The sequence below is a fragment of the Aegilops tauschii genome, chromosome 3, assembly GCF_002575655.3.
Source record: "Aegilops tauschii subsp. strangulata cultivar AL8/78 chromosome 3, Aet v6.0, whole genome shotgun sequence".
Taxonomy (NCBI): domain Eukaryota; kingdom Viridiplantae; phylum Streptophyta; class Magnoliopsida; order Poales; family Poaceae; genus Aegilops; species Aegilops tauschii.
This window is the reverse complement of record NC_053037.3, coordinates 157,142,901-157,163,465: the sequence shown is the minus strand read 5'-3', so window position 1 is coordinate 157,163,465 and position 20,565 is coordinate 157,142,901. Positions and strand designations below refer to the sequence as shown.

The window sequence follows — 20,565 nt, the reverse complement described above, 5'->3', positions numbered from 1 at the left end:
TGGGTCAGGGACTCCGGGTAGAATCCTAATAAGGAAAAAAAAAACAATGCTTATCTCAGTTATTGTCTCTATGTACCATTTAAATAACTTTTAGTCTGATGCATCAAGGGGGCATTCATGGAATAATTTTTACTCCATCGGCCACTCTCTTCTCCAACCCAGTACAGAATATGTACGATGGCGCATAAGGCCACAAACTGAAGACTCAAACTATCACATTGAAAGGATAACTTATTAGAAAACACTTGGAAGAACGAATGTAAATGTCACATTATCTATGTCATGCAAAATACTACTTCATGACTACAGAATTTTACATCCATGCAGTGCTTCCCTGCAACTGAACTTGCCTGCATGGTTCCTGTCAAATTATTGTCAGAAACTGTCTCATTAATCTTCTGCATGGCTAGGCTTCAAGCTGGATACTTGTGGAAGATTAAGAAATGCTTCAGTTCACCTGTAGAGGCTCGGCTGATATGAAAACTACAACAAAGGTGGGGAGAAGGTCTACCTTATCCTTGAATTCAGATCAAGATTCAGAGTCGGGTCGCGGTACAGCTGCAAGGGCATGGAGGCAGATTAAGGAGGAGGACAGCCAGTGATGGACGCCGACGGCTTGTTGAGCGACCATCACAGCCACCAGGGAGGAACGCTGCAAGACACGACATTAAAAAACACCGCGGAGGAAGAGTGCATCACGGGAGGAGGGCACCGACACAGAGGACAAGCTTGCAGGTGAGACGGAATACGACCGCGACGCTTCGCGAATGAGCGAACGAACAGAGCAGCACAGACGGGACGGAGGGCGGCAGCGGCGCATCGCAGACGAACAAAAAGAGGGATGGAGTGCTGAGCAGCCGAAAACCTTGGAGGACCAGGCCTGTTAACATGTCAACGAAGAAGTGTTTGCACGTTTAACTGACCTGGGCCTCTGATTTTATGGGCCCGATTATGGAGAGAAGCCCGAGCTCATTCCGCGGAGCAGCGGCCCGTGAAACGGCCTGAGTACGTGAACGACCTGGGCGAGCGCGTCAATGACCTGGGAAAATCTTGTGCGTACATAACAGCGATCCGATGGCTAAAAGCATCAAATCGCTGTGGAGGCTCCTAGCTAGCTGAGTTATACTGTTTAGTATAATTATGGCAATGTAACTGTGAAACTGGGCCGTTTTGTGGCCGTGAACCCTAACTTATGTTTTATGTTTTTTTATTTGAGTTTATTTTTTTAGGCATTTTATTTAAGGTTTTTTATTTTTTAATCACGTCCAATACGGACATGATTTGGGGTGCGGCCGTGCGTTGGACGCACCCACGACCCAACGGACAGAAGCGGACATGGGCGAACCCATTGCCGCCCCAAAAGGACGAAATCCGGCAAAATCGGACGTCCGTTTGGGTTCGTGCGGTGGAGTTGGCCTTAAATGGATGAGGTGGTGCACAGTATTCATCAGCATTTTTTGAGTTAAAAGCCCCAGGGGTCCTACAACTTGCATCGAATGTGATAGTTTGGTCCTAGAACTTGCATTTTGACCCTACCCAGTCTCAGAACTTGCATCAAATGTGCAAATTTGGTCCTGACGAATCACATAGCGCCATATGGACGCGTGGGTGCCGACCCGGTCAGCGCGCGGCATTTTGCAAAGAGGCCCCTGCCTTTCGTTGGAATCAAGTTGCGCCCGCACGCTGTATTGATTGCATTTGTAGAACAGTAGCACAAGCATAAAATTGGAATCATCTGTTGTTTTGAACTTAGTAGGTTTCTAGAGCGGTAACGGGAAGCTATGCGATAGGGGAGATATCTGATGGTGTGTCATTTGGCAGACCGCTAACGTGACGGGATAGCTACCGAGGAGCAGCATGCAGCGGTCAGAGTGAGTAGCTTCAGTATCTCGTATATCTATTTTTTTGTTTGCATGCAAACTAATTAAATAATGTTTCCCTGAATATGCTTCAGATTGACAGCTAGCGAGGAGCAGCACGCAGATCCGTCCCTGTGAAAAAAAGGCTCACAATTTGTTAGGCAAAAATATGACATGCCCAGTCGCTTGCGTTGGGTGAGCCGAGAATACCATTTTCTTGTTCTTCGCACAACTTCATCGCGGATCATCAAATCTCTCGAAAATGATACGATCGAATGGTTCTTGCCATGGGAACTTTCATCACAATGCATATCTTTTGAAAATGAGTTTCGCCATGGCAATTACCCCTCCGTCTGAAAATACTTGTTAAAGAAATGGATATAAATGGATGTGTCTAGAATTGAAATACGTCTATATACATCTATTTCTCCGACAAGTATTTCTGGACAAAGGGAGTATATGTTACAAGATAGGTCTTGAAACGAATTTTTCCATTGCACCTATTATTAGAGGCATATGTTTCAAAAATTAATATTTCCATGGCAACTGTTTATTACTTTGTATATGTTTTCAAAATGAAATTTTGCCATCGAAACTTCACATATGTTTTATAAATGTATGTTTGCCAAGATGCGGATTTTGTGAACATGGTTCCATACGTGCCCCTTATTGAATAGTAAGTTCAGAAGAAAAAAAAAGAAAAAAACACTTTTTATCTAATATGTATAGTCAACCGGTATACTCGCGTACGAAGTTTCACCAATAAATCACAACGGTGGTAATCTAGGCAAAAAGAGAAAATCGAAGCTATATAAAAAACACTGTTTTATTTACCCCAAAAAGACACTGTTGATGAATAGTATTGTCCCAATTGTATTTTCTTCACCAACAATACCATGGGATTTAATACTTTACTTAACTTCACACATGAGTAGAATAGTCGACTAGGTTTGATACATCACAATTTTCGATTTTTTATAATATTCTACTATTTTTGTGAAAATTACTATTCACCTGTGTGTGTAACCATATTTCACCTTTGTATTGTACAATGACAATTTTTTGTGTGTAGTTTTTTTTTCTATTTGACCATGGCAAATTTATTGTGTACACCATGGAAACTTAAAATTTGATGCCATGTCAGCTTAAATTATGTCGCCATGGCAAAACAATACAAATGTTTTTTTGGTGTGTATCCATACGTATGAAGTTCCTATACATGCGATACATTTTGAATTTAGAATCACATCCACTTTTATATGTTATCCCTAAAATTTTGCAATCATGTATGCGTGGTGGGTTTATTATTTATAGTATGGTGAATTCATCAATTAACGCATGACAATTTTGTTATTTAGAGCATGACAACTTACATGTGTTAACTACGTACGTGAAACCATAGATATGCAGTACTTGTACTTTTTTGTAACATGGGAGCTATTTGGTGTTAGATATATATAAATATATGAAATGAGTTTTACATGTTTTTTTGTGGCAATATTTATCATCTAGACATGGCAATTTTTGTGGTAGTTTATTTATTTTAGAGCATAGCTAAAAAAATGTGCTAGAGAGATATAAATATATGAAAAAAGTATATGTTTGTGGCAAATTTTATCATATAGACATGTCTATTTCTTTTTTTTTCCATGCATATGTATTTTGAAATCCTGACTATGTGGTACTTTTATTTTTAAAAGGGCGACAGTTTTCTAGCTAATTAAGTCAAATGCAAAATATCAGCTTGTGAAGACCTGGTACTTATGATGCTCAAGTTAGGCCTCTTTTGGCCCATTTTAGGGAGAGGACTGGATTTGGGGTCGCGCTGGGAGATATTCGAGCTTGAACAAAAGCGTATTCGCGTCTAATGATAATTATTTACTACTAACTCTATCTGGGTTTATTAGCACCCTCTCATATTTTGAGTCAATATTTGAATACAGATTTAGCTAGCAAGATATAATTTACATGTAACAAATAATAATATCATCGAAAACTACTTAAATATGAATCTATCAATATAATTTTTATGGCATATAATTTCTGTTTCAATAAAATTTAAGGTCAAACTTTAGTAGTTCGTGTTGTAGTGTATCAGTGTGCGTGACAGATCGGTGGGTCCCTGTAAAAAAAGACAGATCAGTGGGGTTACCGTGATTGTAACCATGTGTCTCAGCCCAACACGCGTAGTTGAGTATTAAAATATTGGATAGAACTGTATTAACCAAGCCTTGCTAATTACTCCTACTAGTAGTAGGTGTCATGAGTGGTGGGTCGCACGTAGGCCACATGACCACGGATCCGTCATGTGCCAAACGGACGTTTGCTGTTGCGGTGGGTCCCCCAGCACACTATATGGTTTAAAATACGTTTCTTCCTACCTTTTATACACCTGACAATACCTGTCGTGTACCCGCAAAAAAAAGACAATACCTGTCGTGTACCGCAAAAAAAGGCAATACCTGTCGTGACTCTCATCCCAGTACGACGATGTGGTTGCTGATAACGAGAGCGGGCGAGCTCGTCCGCTCCTCTAAATTTCCGCATTTTTTAGTGTATCATTGATGCACATCTATTAAGGTAACCATGTCATTCACTCTTTGCAGCAACTACAATGTGGCACACCACGCAGTGAGCAGAGAAGTGACTACCGTTTACTAAGTGACAGTTATGGGCCGAAAAGAAACTTACCATAGAAGCAACCTGTAGTGCGGGTTGATTCAGACGAAAGGCAGGGGCCTCTTTGCAAAATGCCGCGCACTGACCGGGTCGGCACCCACGCGTCCACATGGCGCTATGTGATTCGTCGGGACCAAATTTGCACATTTGATGCAAGTTCTGGGATTGGGTAGGGTCAAAATGCAAGTTCTAAGACCAAATCATCACATTCGGTGCAAGTTGTAGGACTCCCGGTGCTTTTAACTCCATTCTTTTTTGTCTCTGGCGAGCTGCCAAAGTTTGTTTGATTTCAGCGCAGTATCTTGTCACTTTCCTTAAGAGCATCTCCAACATGCGCGCTAAACAATCGCCGCGCCGCAAATTTAGCCAGTTTAGCGCGCGCGCAACCCGGCGGGTGGCTTCAGCGGGCGTGCAATAACCGCGCGCGCGATATAAGGAGTTGGGCGCGCGGTCGGATTCGCTATCTCGCGCGGTGTATTTTGGGTGCCCGCTCCCGCGCGCTGGACTCTCGCGCGCTCGCTTGCAACTCCCACCCCCCATCCCCCCATCCAGTCGCGCCGCCGCCGCTGACCGCGCCACCCGGCGACCGTTCCAGCGCTTCCCCGGCCTATCCCCGCCCCGCGGCGGCTTCTCCGCCCCCCCTCTAGTCCCGCCGCCCCTCGCGCGCGTCCGTCCTCCGACGAACAGCGCCCGCGCGCTCGGCGCCCGCAAGGTGTTCGACAAAACGCCTAGAAGGTATGTATTGCTCAAAAGCCATGAATTTCGTGCATGTTGATTGCAGTTTTTATAGCATAGTATTGAACATTGTAGATGAGTTCGTCGTATGATTCTTCCGATGAAGAATTTAATATGGAAGAGGAGGAGGATCTTGCAATGATCCTAGCTATGCATATCAATAAAAAACCGAAGCACGGTGGTTGGGTTATGGGTCGGCAGAAAATTTGGAGGATAGGATCGATGCCCACAACAGATTGATCAGGCATTATTTTGCGGAAAATCCCACATACCCCGAGTCGTATTTTCGTCGCCGGTTTAGGATGAGCACCGAGTTGTTCAGGCGCATTGCAGAGAAACTAGCGAGCCATGACCGCTTTTTTCAGCAAAGGAGGAATGCCGCCGGAGAGCTCGGGCATAGCACCTTTCAGAAGGTGACAGCCGCTTTGCGTATGTTGGCATACGGTATACCGGCTGATCTAGTTGATGATCACTTGGCTATGGGTGAGAGCCAAGCCATCATGTGTGTCAAGCGTTTCGCAGTCGGAATTGTGCAAGTGTTTGGCGAGGAGTATTTGAGATCTCCCAATGCTGAAGACGCCGCAAGGCTATTGGCAATGAACAAAGCTCGCGGCTTTCCTGGCATGCTTGGCTCAATAGATTGCATGCATTGGAGTTGGAAGAATTGTCCAAAGGCATGGCATGAGCAATTCCACGGCCAAAAAAAGGGTTCCACTATAATCCTTGAAGCGGTGGCCGATCAAGAGACTTGGATTTGGCATGCATTCTTTGAAATGCCTGGATCTTTGAATGACATCAATGTTGTCAACCGGTCACCACTGATGAATAAGATTGCAAATGGTGAGTTGCCACCGGTGCAGTTTGTAGCAAATGACCGTACATACAACTATGGCTATTATCTAGCGGATGGCATCTATCCAAAGTGGCAAACCTTTGTCAAGCTGTTGAAAAAGCCAGAAGGTAAGAAAAATCTTGATTTTCACAATGCTCAGGCGGCGGCTAGAAAAGATGTGGAGAGAGCTTTTGAGATTTTGCAAGCCCAATTTGCTATTGTGACAGGACCGGCTAGATTTTGGGATCAGAAAATGCTTTGGTACATCATGCACGCTTGTGTGATCATGCATAACATGATCATCGAGAATGAGCGTGGGCAAGATGTAGACTACTCTCAGTATGAGCTCTTGGGACATCCCGTGCGAGTGCGACGGAAGGCTGAAAGGGTGGCCCGTTTTGTTGCCTCCTATCATGCCATTCGACGTCCCGCAGCGCATAATGATCTTCAGAAGGATCTCATTGAGGAGTGGTAGGCATGGAATGGACGACAAAGAGCATCATGATTTGTGCGTTCGATATTGTATTGTTGAACTATTTGTTGTGTTTACTATTTGTTATATTGAACGATAAACTGTTTGTTTGAGTTGTAATAACGAAATTGAACTATTTATTTTGATTTGTTTTTGTTTGTGTTTGATCTTTTTGCTTCTGTTTTGGAATGCATATGTTGTTTGTGCCAGAGTCGCGCGCGCTGCATTTTTGCGCACTGCTGAAGCTGCGCGCGCTACTTTTAGCGCGGCTGCTGGAGCCAGCGCTGCGCGCCGCGCCAAACCAGACGATGGGCGCGCGACAAAGCAGTTTTTAGCGCGCGGTGCGTTCGGCGCCTGTTGGAGATGCTCTAACCGTACGACGGTAGGAGACCGTTTGGCCCTCACTCTTTTTCGAGGATGCCACGCTACCACTTCTGTATGCCAATAAATAAATAAATTGCCGTCACTTTCTTTCTTTTCCTAAAATAATACAAGGAGATCCCCTACGACACGCTTCGGCTCGTAATAAGCAGACAAAAGAGGTTCGCAGTAAGAAATGACCAGTGGCTGGCGCGTCGCGCGTGAGCAGTAGCAAAGAAAAGCGCCGTGCGGAACCCAGCCGTTGACGAAACCGAGTACCCTACGCCTTCCTTCCTCGGCGCCCTTTCCTTCACCGCTAATGCACCGCCACTCCTCCGCCCAAGAGGCGCAGGCGATGGGCAGCAACGGAGGCGGCGCCAAGCCGCCGGCGTGGGAGTTCCACGCCACGGGGCCTCGCAACCTCTCCAGCCCCGGCCGCTCTGCCTGGTTCGCTCCCACTCCCACTCCCTCCTCCCTTCCCCTCCCCCCTAGAACGCATGGCACGATAGCGCGTACTGTCCGCCGCCGCCGCCGCGTACTGTTGGTAACAATCTGCGTGCGGGTTATTCCAAATCTGAACTATGTCGTCTTGATTTGCAAGTCTAGGTTTGGGGATTCTTAGCGTAGTCTGTCTGAGCACGCCGTCAAAGCCACCCTCGCTGTCTGCCGTCCGCTGAAATGCCCACTCATGTTATCCCTATTTCTCGCCTCGCCCTCTGTCGAAGCTGAAATACTGTCTTGGCCGTGGCTGTCTATCTTGCCTGTTGTTTTGTTTGAGTCAGCTGGGATGCAAAAGGCGTTGTTTCATATGACACTGGTTGGCATCGATATGGGGAATGGGGCGTAAAGAGTTTTCACAACAAACTAGCAGGGCCGATGGCCAATGGGCAGGTAATCCTGTAGAATTCAGGCCCTATGAGTGTGATATCGGATCCTGTTCAAAGGATTACAAGTGGAAGCAGTACCTATTGTTGGTGATAAGGGACAGTGTACTTGATCAAAATAGATGCGACATGTTATACTACTCAGAATAGGGCCCAACCACACCTTTTCATAGGACCCAAGCCCTATAGGATTTCTTTTGTGCCCAGTGTATGTTGTCAGTGTCGATGTTTTACTCTAAATTTCCATCATCTAAGTGTCATGAGTGTAGAAAGCATGTTTTTCTCACTGGTCAAGGCTGCCAACACGTTGACTGAAGGAGAATCAGTATTAATGCATTATATAAGTTTTAACTTTTTGCCACGTTAGACTTTATTAGTTGTGTGACAGGGAATTGTGTCATGAGCGTGTCATGAGCTTTTAAGGCCTTAGTATCACTTGTTAAGAAAAAATAAGATTAGTAAATAAAAGGATGGCATGGTTCTTGCTCTCCATATAATTTGTTGTAGATGTTATGTAAATAAATGCTGTTGAAATATACCTAAACTTAGTGTTTAATCTAAGGAGTGTTATTCTTCCGATATCTTACTCTGCTTGTATTTTTGGTCACTTCAGCCATTGCTGGAGGCCATGCCTTTTTACAACAAGGCTAGTGATGTGTGTAGTACTGATGAGCAAATATAATGACTCCGCAGGAAAAATCCCAACTACAGAAGAATTGCAATTTCATGTTTAGTGCAGGCAGCGTACGTATTGGAGTTTGACAGGCAAGAGAACAGAACTGGTGAAACTGCCATTGCTCCTAACTGGTGGAAGCCATTTAAATACAAGCTGGTGCGCCTTCTAATTGATTCCAGAGACGGATCCATATATGGGGCACTTCTAGAATGGGACCAGGTTGCTGCACTATCAGACTGGATAATGCGGAGACCTGTTGGTGCTCCAAAGGCTGTCCTGGCACTGAGGGGAACTGTCCTGAAGCAGTCAACTGTTGCGAGAGACTTGGAGGATGACCTCAGGTACTTTGCTCAGGAGAGCTTGAGGGGTTCTGTCAGGTTCGCTGGAGCACTGGAGGTGCTCAAGTCGGCAATCGATAAGCATGGAAGCAACAATGTGTGCGTTGCTGGGCATTCCCTAGGGGCCGGATATGCGATGCAGGTTGGTAAGACTTTGGCGAAGGACGGAGTCTTCGTAGAATGCCACTTGTTTAACCCACCATCAGTGTCACTCGGCCTGGGCCTGAGGAAGCTTCAGGATAAAGTCGACAAGGTGTTGAAGCGATACATCAGCGGCAGCTCTTCGAACGCCGGTGAAATTTCTCACCCGGGAGAGAAGGGGGAAACTGTCTCTGAAATTGGAGAAGAGAATCTGATCAAGGAGGTGAAGAGATGGGTGCCCAACCTGTACATCAACAACAGCGACTACATTTGCTGCTTCTACGTTGACCGTAGTGGCGTACCCACTGTTACTGCAGAGAAGCGTGGCGATGGTCACCCTGAGGCACGTGCCAAGGTTTTTGTGATTGCTAAAGGTCCTCAGAAATTTCTAAAAGCTCATGGGCTGCAGCAATGGTGGATGGATGATTCCGAGCTCCATCTGGCTGTGAATGAGAGCAAGCTCATGTATAAGCACCTCAAGTCCCTGTATGTGAAAGAAACGTAGCGAAACCAATATCATTGTGATCTCTGTCTCCTGTTGTCTCCTGTTCTGTAGCCAAGTAAACTTTTAAAGCTCTCATGAAGCTATCCAGTTCCTGCAAACCTTTTAGTCAGTTAACTCGTATCCAAATTAACTGTCAGTATGAAATGTGAGTATTACATTATCTACTACTACCTTCAACTGAAGGATCAGGCGTTCTACTGTTGTGTTGATTTGCCTCTGGCGAGACATGCGATGCAAGTTCTCTTTATCGCTGAACCAGAAAAACATATGATATATTCAGAACCATAATACAAGGAAACATAGAATGTTACTCCCTCCGTTCACAAATCATAGGATGTTCTAACCTTTTTTCTGAATCAGATGTATATAGGCCCATTTTAGTGTGCTTGTTCACTCATTTCTGTCCGCATGTAGTTCATATTGAAATACCCTGAACATTTTATATATGTGAGTGGAGGGAGTAGAACCGTAAGAACTGTAATTTGTGGCATCGATCCCCCAATCACATTTCAACACTTGAATAATGCCTAATGCAGATGTACAAGTGCGTGGAATGGCGTTGAGCAGAGAGCAACCACAATGGTGGTTCCTTTGGCAAATCGCCCTGCTGCCTGAACCAGAACCTGGGGCTTATTATTCAGAAGATAAGTACAGTACAAGGAAGCCATTGCTAGTACAGTATAAGAAAGCCGTTGCTCGCCAAGCGAAGCTACATCATTTGTTTTCAAAATCAAGGTTATTTGAGCATTCACAAGGCAAGGTAGTCCCAAGCATGCACAAGGCAAGGTAGTCTCAATCTGATTTATTTGTGACCATAACAAGGACTTGGTTCTCCTTGTCATGCATTGAATATTCAAAGTTAATAATCAAATACAGTGCAGAAGACGCGACATGACATCTTTCTTCATCCATGAAATGTACAATATGTACAGTGACACAATGTAGACTGACATCAATAAACGTGAGCTCCAGCAGTTGCCCCGATGATGACGGCAATTGTAGCAAGGACAGCCTGTTACAGCAAATGGTTCTCATTAGGATCTTCAGAATTTGAAAAATAAAGGTGGCAAGTCACTGACAGAAAAGTGGTCTACTCTGGACTTCACCAGAAGGTTTCTACATGAAGACTTTACATAACATAAAACTATACTAACTAGTACTGTATATGACACTACCATCATGCATGTTTTTATCAAGTGTGCTTACTCTCTGGATCAGTCTTTGTTATTGTAATAACACAGATATACCCTAGCTGCATATATGCCAACATTTAATGCATTCTTTGATGAGGGTGCCCATGTTCTCTGAATCACTCCATAGATATGCTTCAGCTACTTAAGTGTCCAAAAGTTCATGCAGAACTTAAAATGATATGTTGTGCAACAGCTGAAGTATGCCGAAACACCCACCTAATTAGATACCCTATATGTGACTGGATTAGCTATACTTTATCATTTGAATCTGATATTTAAATACTTCTGAATAATCAGATCCAACTTCATTGTACTAAACTAATTATTCTCATTAGCCTTTTCTGTTTGAGCTAACATGAACATCAATATGATTCTTTATTCACTAAGTGCTCCTGATACATGATTCAAACTTACACATGAAAAAGTTCATAAATCATGCAAGAATAATAGTGACATAATAGGCAATATGTTATGCTCAACAATTCTTGGTTTTCTGGTATAATATTGTTTCTGAAAACAGATAAATGAGGTACAAAGAAGACAACATGCAGAAATTTCATATATAATCCTGAGCTCCATATGTTTGGACCATTGTTAAGAGTCACATCAGCATGTCATAAAAACATTTCAAAACGCAAAAACAACAACATGAAAATAGCACCTTCTCATAGCCTGTACATTCCTAGATACTGACAATCATAGCACAAGTTCAGTGACACATGGTATAGAAAGCACAAGCGCCATATCAGCAATTGGAACAAGCAAGGCTTGTTTTTAACTCGACACTAAATTCTTTACTCACCGCTATTGTGCATGCCACATATCCTGGTTTCTCCCTGTAATCCACTCTGGAACACCACAACAGAAATGCTCCGACATACCAGGGGATGGCACCAAGAAAGAAACCGAGTACGAATCTTCAGAACAAGAAATTTGTCGTTAGGATTACTCGGATATAGCTAAAGCAACAGCATAGTTCACAATAATCTATGTCAGAGTAATTATTCAGGTACAATGCTGCTGTACATGAAACTAAGATCAGAAGACAAAATTTAAAACAATGATCACTTACAGAAACCATCCCATGCCAATACCAAAGCATGGAAGGCGGTCATGTTTATGTCCACGGGCACCTGCTTCGTAATCTTGAGCTGAAAACAGAAATAGCAAGATTAAGTGTGCGCGTAAAATTCTTATAAACAGCAAGTGAAACAACTAGGAAAAATTACGATCGTCATATTCAGCCTCGGTGCAATTAGAAGCTGCAACAACCAACGTAAGCATGGGGACTCCCTAAAATCATCAAGGACAAAGACAAGAACATGAGTAGTAGACTGCTACATCCATTACTTCTGTATATTTGCCAAATGGTCAATGCAATCAAAAGGGCAGAACTATCTTATATCAGATTTTCAGATCTATCAAACATTCAAACCCCATGTTGTGCTAAGAAATGCATCAATGCTAACCGGGGGAAGCTGATGAGACAATTGATCTCCATGCCATGCTAAGAAATGCATGCTAGCTTTAGCACCACTTATTACACAATCTAGCCAGGGTGGCTCAGTCATAGTTGATCCTTTATTTTTCAGATTTGATATAGAGCAACTGGGTAGAAATCATTTGGTAATGAAACAACCAGCATACGACGGAAGGACATCACCTACATCAAACAGGACTGCACGATACATGCCAATTTGGATCAAGACATCATCAAGAAACTGAAAGAAACATTGCAGGGTCGTAACAGGAATTCTGATTCCATCAGTCACGGCAATCAGAGTTTTGACACCAAAAGACGAAACAGAATTAGATCAAACATCACAAAATTGTGACCCCTATTGCATCCTGCTAGAGATCTCGCAGGGGAATTCCGCCTTTGATCCCACCGGTTCCACGCCCAACTCCGATCGGCATTCAACGACCCGCGTCGGATCAACTAAATCCCGAGGGATTCGATCCCGATCACAACACCAAAATTCTACTTCCTAACCCCGATATCTCCCTCCTCCGCGCCTCCCTCCCCAAGAGAACCGCCGATTAGAAGCAAGGATCGGGAAATTTACCGTTCCCGGCCTGGTACCCGCCGCGGTGGCGCGAGTTGGGCTCGCGCTGGCCGTGGAGGCCGGGCGGCGGGGCGGGCTGCGGGTGCCCGACGGGCGGGCGCGGGGGCGGGTAGCTGGGCGGACCATGGAACGTCCCGTACTCCCCTACGCCGCCGACGCCGGCGGCGGCAGCCTTGGCCTTCGCAACCTCGTCCCCGCTCATCTCTCCTCCTGCCTCGCCTCACTCCGCTCGTAACTGCTCACTCCGTTCGTATCAACAGTTATTACGGGTCAAGGAGGAGAAGGAAGATTGGCGCGCTGTGGTCCGTCTGATGGAAACGTGGACGCGTGCGATCGACGGAGAGAAAATATTGGTTTCAGTTTCTCGCGACAAGGAACAGTGCGTCGCTTGATCCGCGGTCGATCCTTTCTTTACCGGAGCATAATCCATGAAATTCGTGCTTAGCTACGTAATCGTGGATATTTGACGCTGCGAGCCGGCCAATTTACCCCTGAAGTCTAAAACCGGGTAAATAATAACCCCTGATCTTTTGTAAACTATGTGAATCACCTCCTAACCCTGGTTAGAAAAAAAAATTGTATGAGACCGGGTCTCATAGACCAACTTGTGAGACCCTATCGGATGAGTGACATGTGGCATCGACAATCTCAGAGCATCCTAATCTCACTTTACGTCTGATCTCAATCCCAACAGCTGATTCCCGATTCCAGAACCCCACGTACGTACGTACATACTTCATCGCTCTAATAGGTACGCAGGACTAGGGTTTTCTTTATTTTCCTCGCGTCTATGGCGGCCACGCCCAAGGGCTTCGACGGCGGCGGCCAACCGGCACGACGCAGCAGCGACGACCTCTCTTCCATGACCTCGCCGAAGAAGCTCGTCGCCGGCGGCCTGTCGGACGGCTCGTTCATGGCAGATGCATGCCACGATGTTGGCCCGGCGGACACCACGTTCACGGCGGCCGTGCAGCAAGATGCATCCAGCTGCTATGTGATACCGCAGTCCTCCACGGCGGCGAACTCCCGGCCGGTGGTTCCAATGTTAGCTAAGGCGCCACATCCATCTATAACTCTTCCTGTCCCGGTAAGTGATCCATGCGGCCAAGCTGGCTGAGTGATTGCACTAGTCCAGTGCTTGGCAACTATCTGATTGCTTACACTGAAACTCGTGAACTATGAAGCTTATGCAACCCGGAAGCCAAGAAGAACAGATGGTGGGTGTGCGTCAAGACATCGTTCTGGCCGGCCGGACAAACTCGTCAACCGCGGCGACGCGTCAAGGCGCGTCCAGCAGCTCCGTCATGCATTCAGTCAGGCCGGCGCCAGCGGCAGCGACGGCGATCTGTCGGTCTAGGACTTGTCCTATCACGGTGCGTGTGAGATGCATGGGTACATAAGTATTCAGAATATACATGTGCATAGTTCTGTGCTAGCTTGGTTCATACATTCGATGCTAGCCACTGTTATATATAGCATTAGTTGTAGAACTGAACTTGAAAATATGTAAATTAATAATGTTGAATTATGTTGTTCGAACGCCAGGAGGAAAATATGGAATTCTGTAAATCGACAAACAGTGCAATGGGCGAGTCGATCCGTGAGCCTATGACGCCGAGAAATATGTTTACCCATGATACTGGCTTGGAGTTTGTGGGAGTTGATAAAGGAGAAGAAAATTGTGTAACTAAGGTAAATAATACAATATGAACCTATCTTTTAATATAAAATATGTATCGATTGATTTTACAATAATTATAGTACAATGCTGATGGTGTTGGTGTATTTCATGTGTGTAACAGGATAATCCGAATGCATCTTCAAAGCAGATTGTGCCAAAGAAGGGAATGAGTTTTGATTCTGAAGAAGAGGCATACAAGTTCTATAACGTGTATGCCAAAAGTAAAGGATTTAGTGTCAGATGGACACATAGAAAAGCAAGAGCAGATGATACCTTATCTGCTAGGTATTTAGTTTGCAGTAAGGAAGGAGTAAAGGGTAAACATAGCACACATGAGACGAGGAAAGAACGGGCTTCTACGAGGACATCTTGCAAAGCTCGTGTTCAGTTCCATATTACTCCGGCGGGTGTTTGGTTGATTCAGAAGGCTGTCAATGAGCACAATCATCACATGGTATCTCCGGACATAATTTATTATATTCATTCTATTTAAACAGGGGTCATTGGAACTTAGATCAGAGACGGGTATGTTTATTATTTATTTTCCCTGTAATCTCGCATTTTTGTATACAAACACATAAAAAACACAATGTGCAGGGAGAGGTATAGGACATTCGTCAGTGTCACGTACAAGGGAATTAACAACACATCCGATTGGACCTTCGATATTCCCCATAAGCATATCAGTAAAAGTTTATACTATATGATTCATATTTGACATGGCGACATAATTTATCCCATTAATTTATTTATAATAGGGGTCATTCGATCATACAACGGAATTAACAACAAATCTGATTGGACATTCAGAATTTCCCGTAAGCATATGAATAATGTTTTATACTATGCGGTTCATATTTTTGACATGGTCAAATAATTTATTTTATTCCTCTTACTGAAACAGGGGTCATCGAATCCGAATGCTTGTTTTCAAAATATAGCTCCATCATTGGCGACATCCATGTCATTTGGTGATTATTCTGCTTTCCATGCTCCACCACGTATTCCAGGGGAATTTACAAGTTTGTTGCTTCAAGCTGATGAACAAAACCCAACACTGTCTACCGTTCGGCGATTGGATTTCAACGAAGGTACAAGTACAAGCAGGTTTCAGTGGTGACATCTGTTCTAGTCATCACATAAACCACAAGAACAGGAGGCAACGAGCTCATGTGTCCTTTTCATTTTTATTGTCTGGGTTTTTCTTACGGACCTGTAAACAAATATATTAATTTTAGTGGTTGTTCTTTGGACCATCAGGCCAACAAAACACACCGAGATGAACATATATTTGTTTCTCATGCTTCGAAAACCATTCTATGCATTTCAGTTGTGCCAAATGAGCTCATGCGTCCTTTTCTTTTTCATGTGTGGATTGTACCTTATAAAGATGTAAACAGATATTGTACATCCACACTTAGATCAAAGCATAGGTTCATTGAGGAGAGCAAACCAAATTTGTGTAGTACTTCATTGAAAAAATCATCATGGCAATAAATGTATTTGTTTCACAAAATCATCATGGAGTTTGGGCAATGAACAATATAATTTCATGGGAATCAGTACATGGGATCGATCGGTGGGCACGAACTTGTGATATACAAGCACGTAACGGAATCCAGCTTGATACGTCTCGGCGCTGCTGTGGACAAAACGAGTTGCTACGACCACTCACGGCGTCTTAGTGTGCAGCAACATGACCGTCGAGTCCGGCCAGAAAGCAATCATGGCATACGGCCGCCATGGTCGAGCCCAAGCAGTCTGTCTCGCCGCGACGATGGAGACAAGCAAGTGCACCGGCAAGGAGCAGTTAGACGCGTCTCTACGAGGAGTCAGTCCGGCCGTCCCCAACGACGCCTTGGCGCACGGCCGCCATGAACGTGCTGTCCGCCCGGCCAACATCGTGGCATGCATCCGCCATGGACGAGCCGTCCGACAGGCCGCCGGCGACGAGCTTCTTCGGCGAGGTCATGGAAGAGAGGTCGTCGCTGCTGCGTCATGCCGGTTGGCCGCCGCCGTCAAGGCCCTTGGGGTTTTGGAACGCGGCGACGGAGACAAGCAAGTGCACTGGCAAGGAGCAGTTAGACGCGTCTCTACGAGGAGTCGGTCCGGCCGTCCGCAACGACGCCTTGGCGCACGGCCTCCATGAACGTGGTGTCCGCCGGGCCAACGTCGTGGCATGCATCCGCCATGGACGAGTCGTCCGACAGGCCGCCGGCGACAAGCTTCTTCGGCGAGGTCATGGAAGAGAGGTCGTCGCTGCTGCGTCGTGCCGGTTGGCCGCCGCCGTCGAAGCCCTTGGGCGTGGCCGCCATAGACGCAAGGAAAATAAAGAAAACCCTAGTCCCACGTACCTATTAGAGCGATGAAGTATGTACGTGCGTACGTGGGGTTCTGGAATCGGGAATCAGCTGTTGGGATTGAGATCAGACGTGAAGTGGGATTAGGGTGCTCTAAGATTGTCGATGCCACATGTCGCTCATCCGATAGGGTCTCACAAGTTGGTCTATGAGACCCGGTCTCATACAATTTTTTTCCCCTGGTTAGAGTGGGTTTCGAGGTGGTTTTGATGACGTGGTGTGGTGCTCCTCGTTCCTGACATGCACCTGGCCTCGCTGAGTCCCACACTTCTAACTTTGTGAGCTTGGCGGTGAGCCTTCCCATCTCCAGGTCCTGCTGCCTGCATTGCACGAAGCCAGCAGCGTCTTGCATCCAAAGGCATCCCCTCGACCAGGCAGGCCAACGTCGTTGAACCTGCCGCTCCGGCCCAGTGCATGCACCCAAAGGTCTGAGGGATCCTTATGGCCGTCTGCGCCAGCGCTCCGGCTGCGCACCCGCGCGGGTATAACCCGCCGATGGACGCAAGTCCTAGCAAGCGCCACGAGTGACCAGTGGATGGTACAGTCATACTCAAGCTCTCCGAGGCGGACGGTGGTCGAGCTATCCAGGTCGTCTCTACGACGGTGACGAGCAGGACATGAGCGCCCGAAGCGACGAGGCGCGTGCTCTTGTGGACGTAGGCATGAGGTCCCAATGGCACGTGATCGTGAACTCAAGCTCCGCCGGAGACAATACACACGTACATACTGCTGTTGGATCGATTCCCTCCTGGACAAGTACACACACACGTACACACATGAAGTACGTGCCACCATGTACAAGCTGTACATGAGTACTACATGACTATTCTAATCGTGATTAGCTCTAATGGTGGACGTCGTCACCTGCCGGCGGCAGCCCCAGCCGCAGGTGGCATGGGCGCGAGCTCGGTATGTGGTGAAGGCGTGAGCTGTTGTCGACTTGAGGACAAAGCGAACGCCGCACGAGCGACACGATGGCTAGCCGGGATTTGCATGAGGCCTAGATGGCGGATACTCCCTCCGTTCGGAAATACTTGTCCTAGAAATATAATACATCCATTTCTAGGACAAGTATTTCCGAACGGAGGGAGTACTTGCTAGGAGCCGGGAGCCTTTGCTATCCGGTTGACGCATCAATTTTTGTACAGAGGCGGACGGAGCTCGAGAAGCCATCCCATCGGGGTTCAAGGAGAGGACAAAGGGGAGGGGTCACGCAGAGTGGGCGCAACCGTAGCACATCATGCGACACAAGGTGCTTCATGTACCATGCTGGGCTTGGCTCCCTCGTGGCCGGCTGCTAGTTCGTGCTGCCGTGAAGTCAACGAGTGCTTTGGGCACGACGCGCGATGGCAGAAGGATCAGAGGAGGACAGTAACCGTGCCGAACTGGCATCTGAAATCTGCCCAGTCACGAAAACCGCTTGAAAAACCAGTCTAAAAGGTGTGAGGGGGTGATTCACCTGGTTTGGGAAAGATTAGGGGGTTATTTACCCGGTTTTAGACTTCGGGGGGTAAATTGTCCGTTTCGTGAAACGCCAGGGGGTTATGTGAACTTCTTTCGCATGCGACCACACGAACAAGAAGTTTGGTGTTGCATGTATTGATGCAAAAACTTGCGAGCTTAGACTTATGTAATCCTAATGAAAGTGTCCTAGTGTGCATTAAAACTTGGCCTATGTGGAAGACGATCTTTTTACTTTTGTTAACACATTACAAACGTGGATGCTCATATACACATACATGCACACCATACCTCCATGAGCGTTTTCGAGATGCTAATTCAAAAAATTATGACCAGTCGGGCAGGGTCTAGAACTTAAATCTTGAAGGAGCGGTTCAGACACAAAAAATAAAATCATCTGAGCTATGCTTATCTCTGTAACAGCGAGTACTCCCTCTGTTCCTAAATGTATGTCGCTGGGGAACATGTTCCGACCAGGTGAAATTGTGCAAATGGACCTTAATACCCCCAATTCATAATTTGAATCAGCCCGTCTTCCACCTCCGCCCTGCCCTCCAGGCGCTCCACTCCAGAGCTCCAGGCGCCACAGCTCGAGGGGTGCTCCACCTCCGTCCAGACCAACGTAGGCGCCCAGGCGCTCCTCCTCTCCACGCCCAGGTGCTCCTCCTCTCCACGCCCAGGGACTCCTCTCCATCTCCAGGGACTCCTCCTCCTCTTCAAGTCCACCCAGGTTGAGGCGAGTTGGAGCTGGGCTCGGCTGCTGCCCAGGCTCTCCTCACCCCAGGTTCATCTCCTCTCCCCAGGCTCCGCTGCTGTCGCTGAAAACAGTTTGATGATCATACTGCAGACATGAACACAAACAAACAAATTGATGATTACTGCAAACACAAATTGAGGATATCATCTCCAGGAGTACATAGATATGCTGTCATCGGAACCATATTGTCATGATTACTGCAAACATACTGTCATCAGATGTCATCAGAAACACATTGGGGACAGTATTTGAGTCATCTCCAGGAGATTATAGATATGTTGTCCCTAGTATACTAAAGATCTACTCCTGACGATAGATATGCTGAAGATGGATATGTTAAAGTTGTCATCAGGAGTAGGAGTGATTCTTTTGATATGCTGAAGTTGATAAAGATATGCAGACAGAGAGAGTACTGCAAGAGAATATTGCCTAATTCTGAAATATCTATGTCAGCATACCTTTATCAACTCCTGGAGATCAGATTGTCTAGAAATAATTAAATGATCATTTGAGTACTGACAAAGATATGATGTACCACTGACTTGGAGTACACTGAAGATGATTGAAATAATTAAATGTACTGAAATTACAGTACCATTTTGCTTTTTACTCCAACAATTTGCATCATGTCGATATGTTTATCTACGAGTGGAGTAATGGAGTACTTACTCTGCTTAAGAGGAAAGCAGACCCATGTTTTAGTACTTGGCTCCATGGCCAGGAGAGAACCTGCATCATTTAACAATATTTCAGGCCTTTCAGGCAAACCTTTGCTGGAAAAAAGAGAGTACTGCATTAAATCTGATGACAACATTTCACGCATTTTCAGGCAAATCTAAGCATTTAACTGCTACTCATAGACTTTCACTGTAGCATTTCAGGTATTTTCAGGCATGCTCCTAGACTTCACTATAGCATTTCAGGCAAATCATACTCCTAGATTGAGTAGATGGAGTAGATGAAAAAGAGAGAACTTATAACTAAGAGCTCCTACTTCAAAATCAGTCATCAAATGTACTCCTAGTCTTGCATTTTGAAGCATTTAACAACAAATAATACTTCAAAATGGTTGTTGTCACTGTAGCATTTTGAAGCATTTAACAGAAAATCATACTCCTAGACCTATAACTAAGAGCTCCAAGTGCTCTACTAAAACTACTCCTGGTTCAACACTAAACTACTGAAACTACTCCAATTATAGTGCAAGCAAAAGAATACTGCAAACAAGCAGTACCATCCTCATATCCACAATGTATGCAAGAATGTTTGTACTACTCCATTTGATCATTTTCATTTCCAAAATGTACTGTTGTGCATCTTGAAAGTTCAACCTCTTACCTCGAAAGTTCTTTTCAGTTGCCTGGAGAACATGGATCTCCCAGACCTCAACTACACCCCACCTGCAGAAGATGGAGATGAAATGGACGAAGATGTAAGAGATGAAATGGACGAAGATATAGGAGATGAAATTGTTCAACATGCAGGTAAATGACTCAAATGATCATGAGTAGAGAGTAAACGACCCAAATGACTTGTGTAAATGCATTGTTGTACTCCATTTGATCA

The 20,565-nt window shown here is 45.5% G+C and overlaps 2 protein-coding genes across 2 annotated transcripts; one reads left to right on the top strand and one right to left on the bottom strand.

Annotated features, from left to right (window-relative positions):
- Window positions 1–7,115: 7,115 nt before the first annotated feature.
- Window positions 7,116–9,645, top strand: LOC109756796 (GDSL esterase/lipase At4g10955). The gene is made up of 2 exons (XM_020315631.4): window positions 7,116–7,384; window positions 8,515–9,645. The coding sequence occupies exons 1-2, from the start codon at window positions 7,257–7,259 to the stop codon at window positions 9,479–9,481; spliced, it is 1,095 nt and encodes a 364-aa protein (XP_020171220.1). The 5' UTR covers window positions 7,116–7,256; the 3' UTR covers window positions 9,482–9,645.
- Window positions 9,646–10,162: 517 nt separating this feature from the next.
- On the bottom strand, window positions 10,163–13,037 carry LOC109756798 (uncharacterized). The gene is made up of 4 exons (XM_020315632.3): window positions 12,741–13,037; window positions 11,747–11,825; window positions 11,477–11,591; window positions 10,163–10,493 (listed from the first exon to the last, which is right to left on the bottom strand). Exons 1-4 carry the CDS (start codon window positions 12,940–12,942, stop codon window positions 10,434–10,436), a joined length of 456 nt encoding a protein of 151 aa, XP_020171221.1. The 5' UTR covers window positions 12,943–13,037; the 3' UTR covers window positions 10,163–10,433.
- Window positions 13,038–20,565: the final 7,528 nt, after the last annotated feature.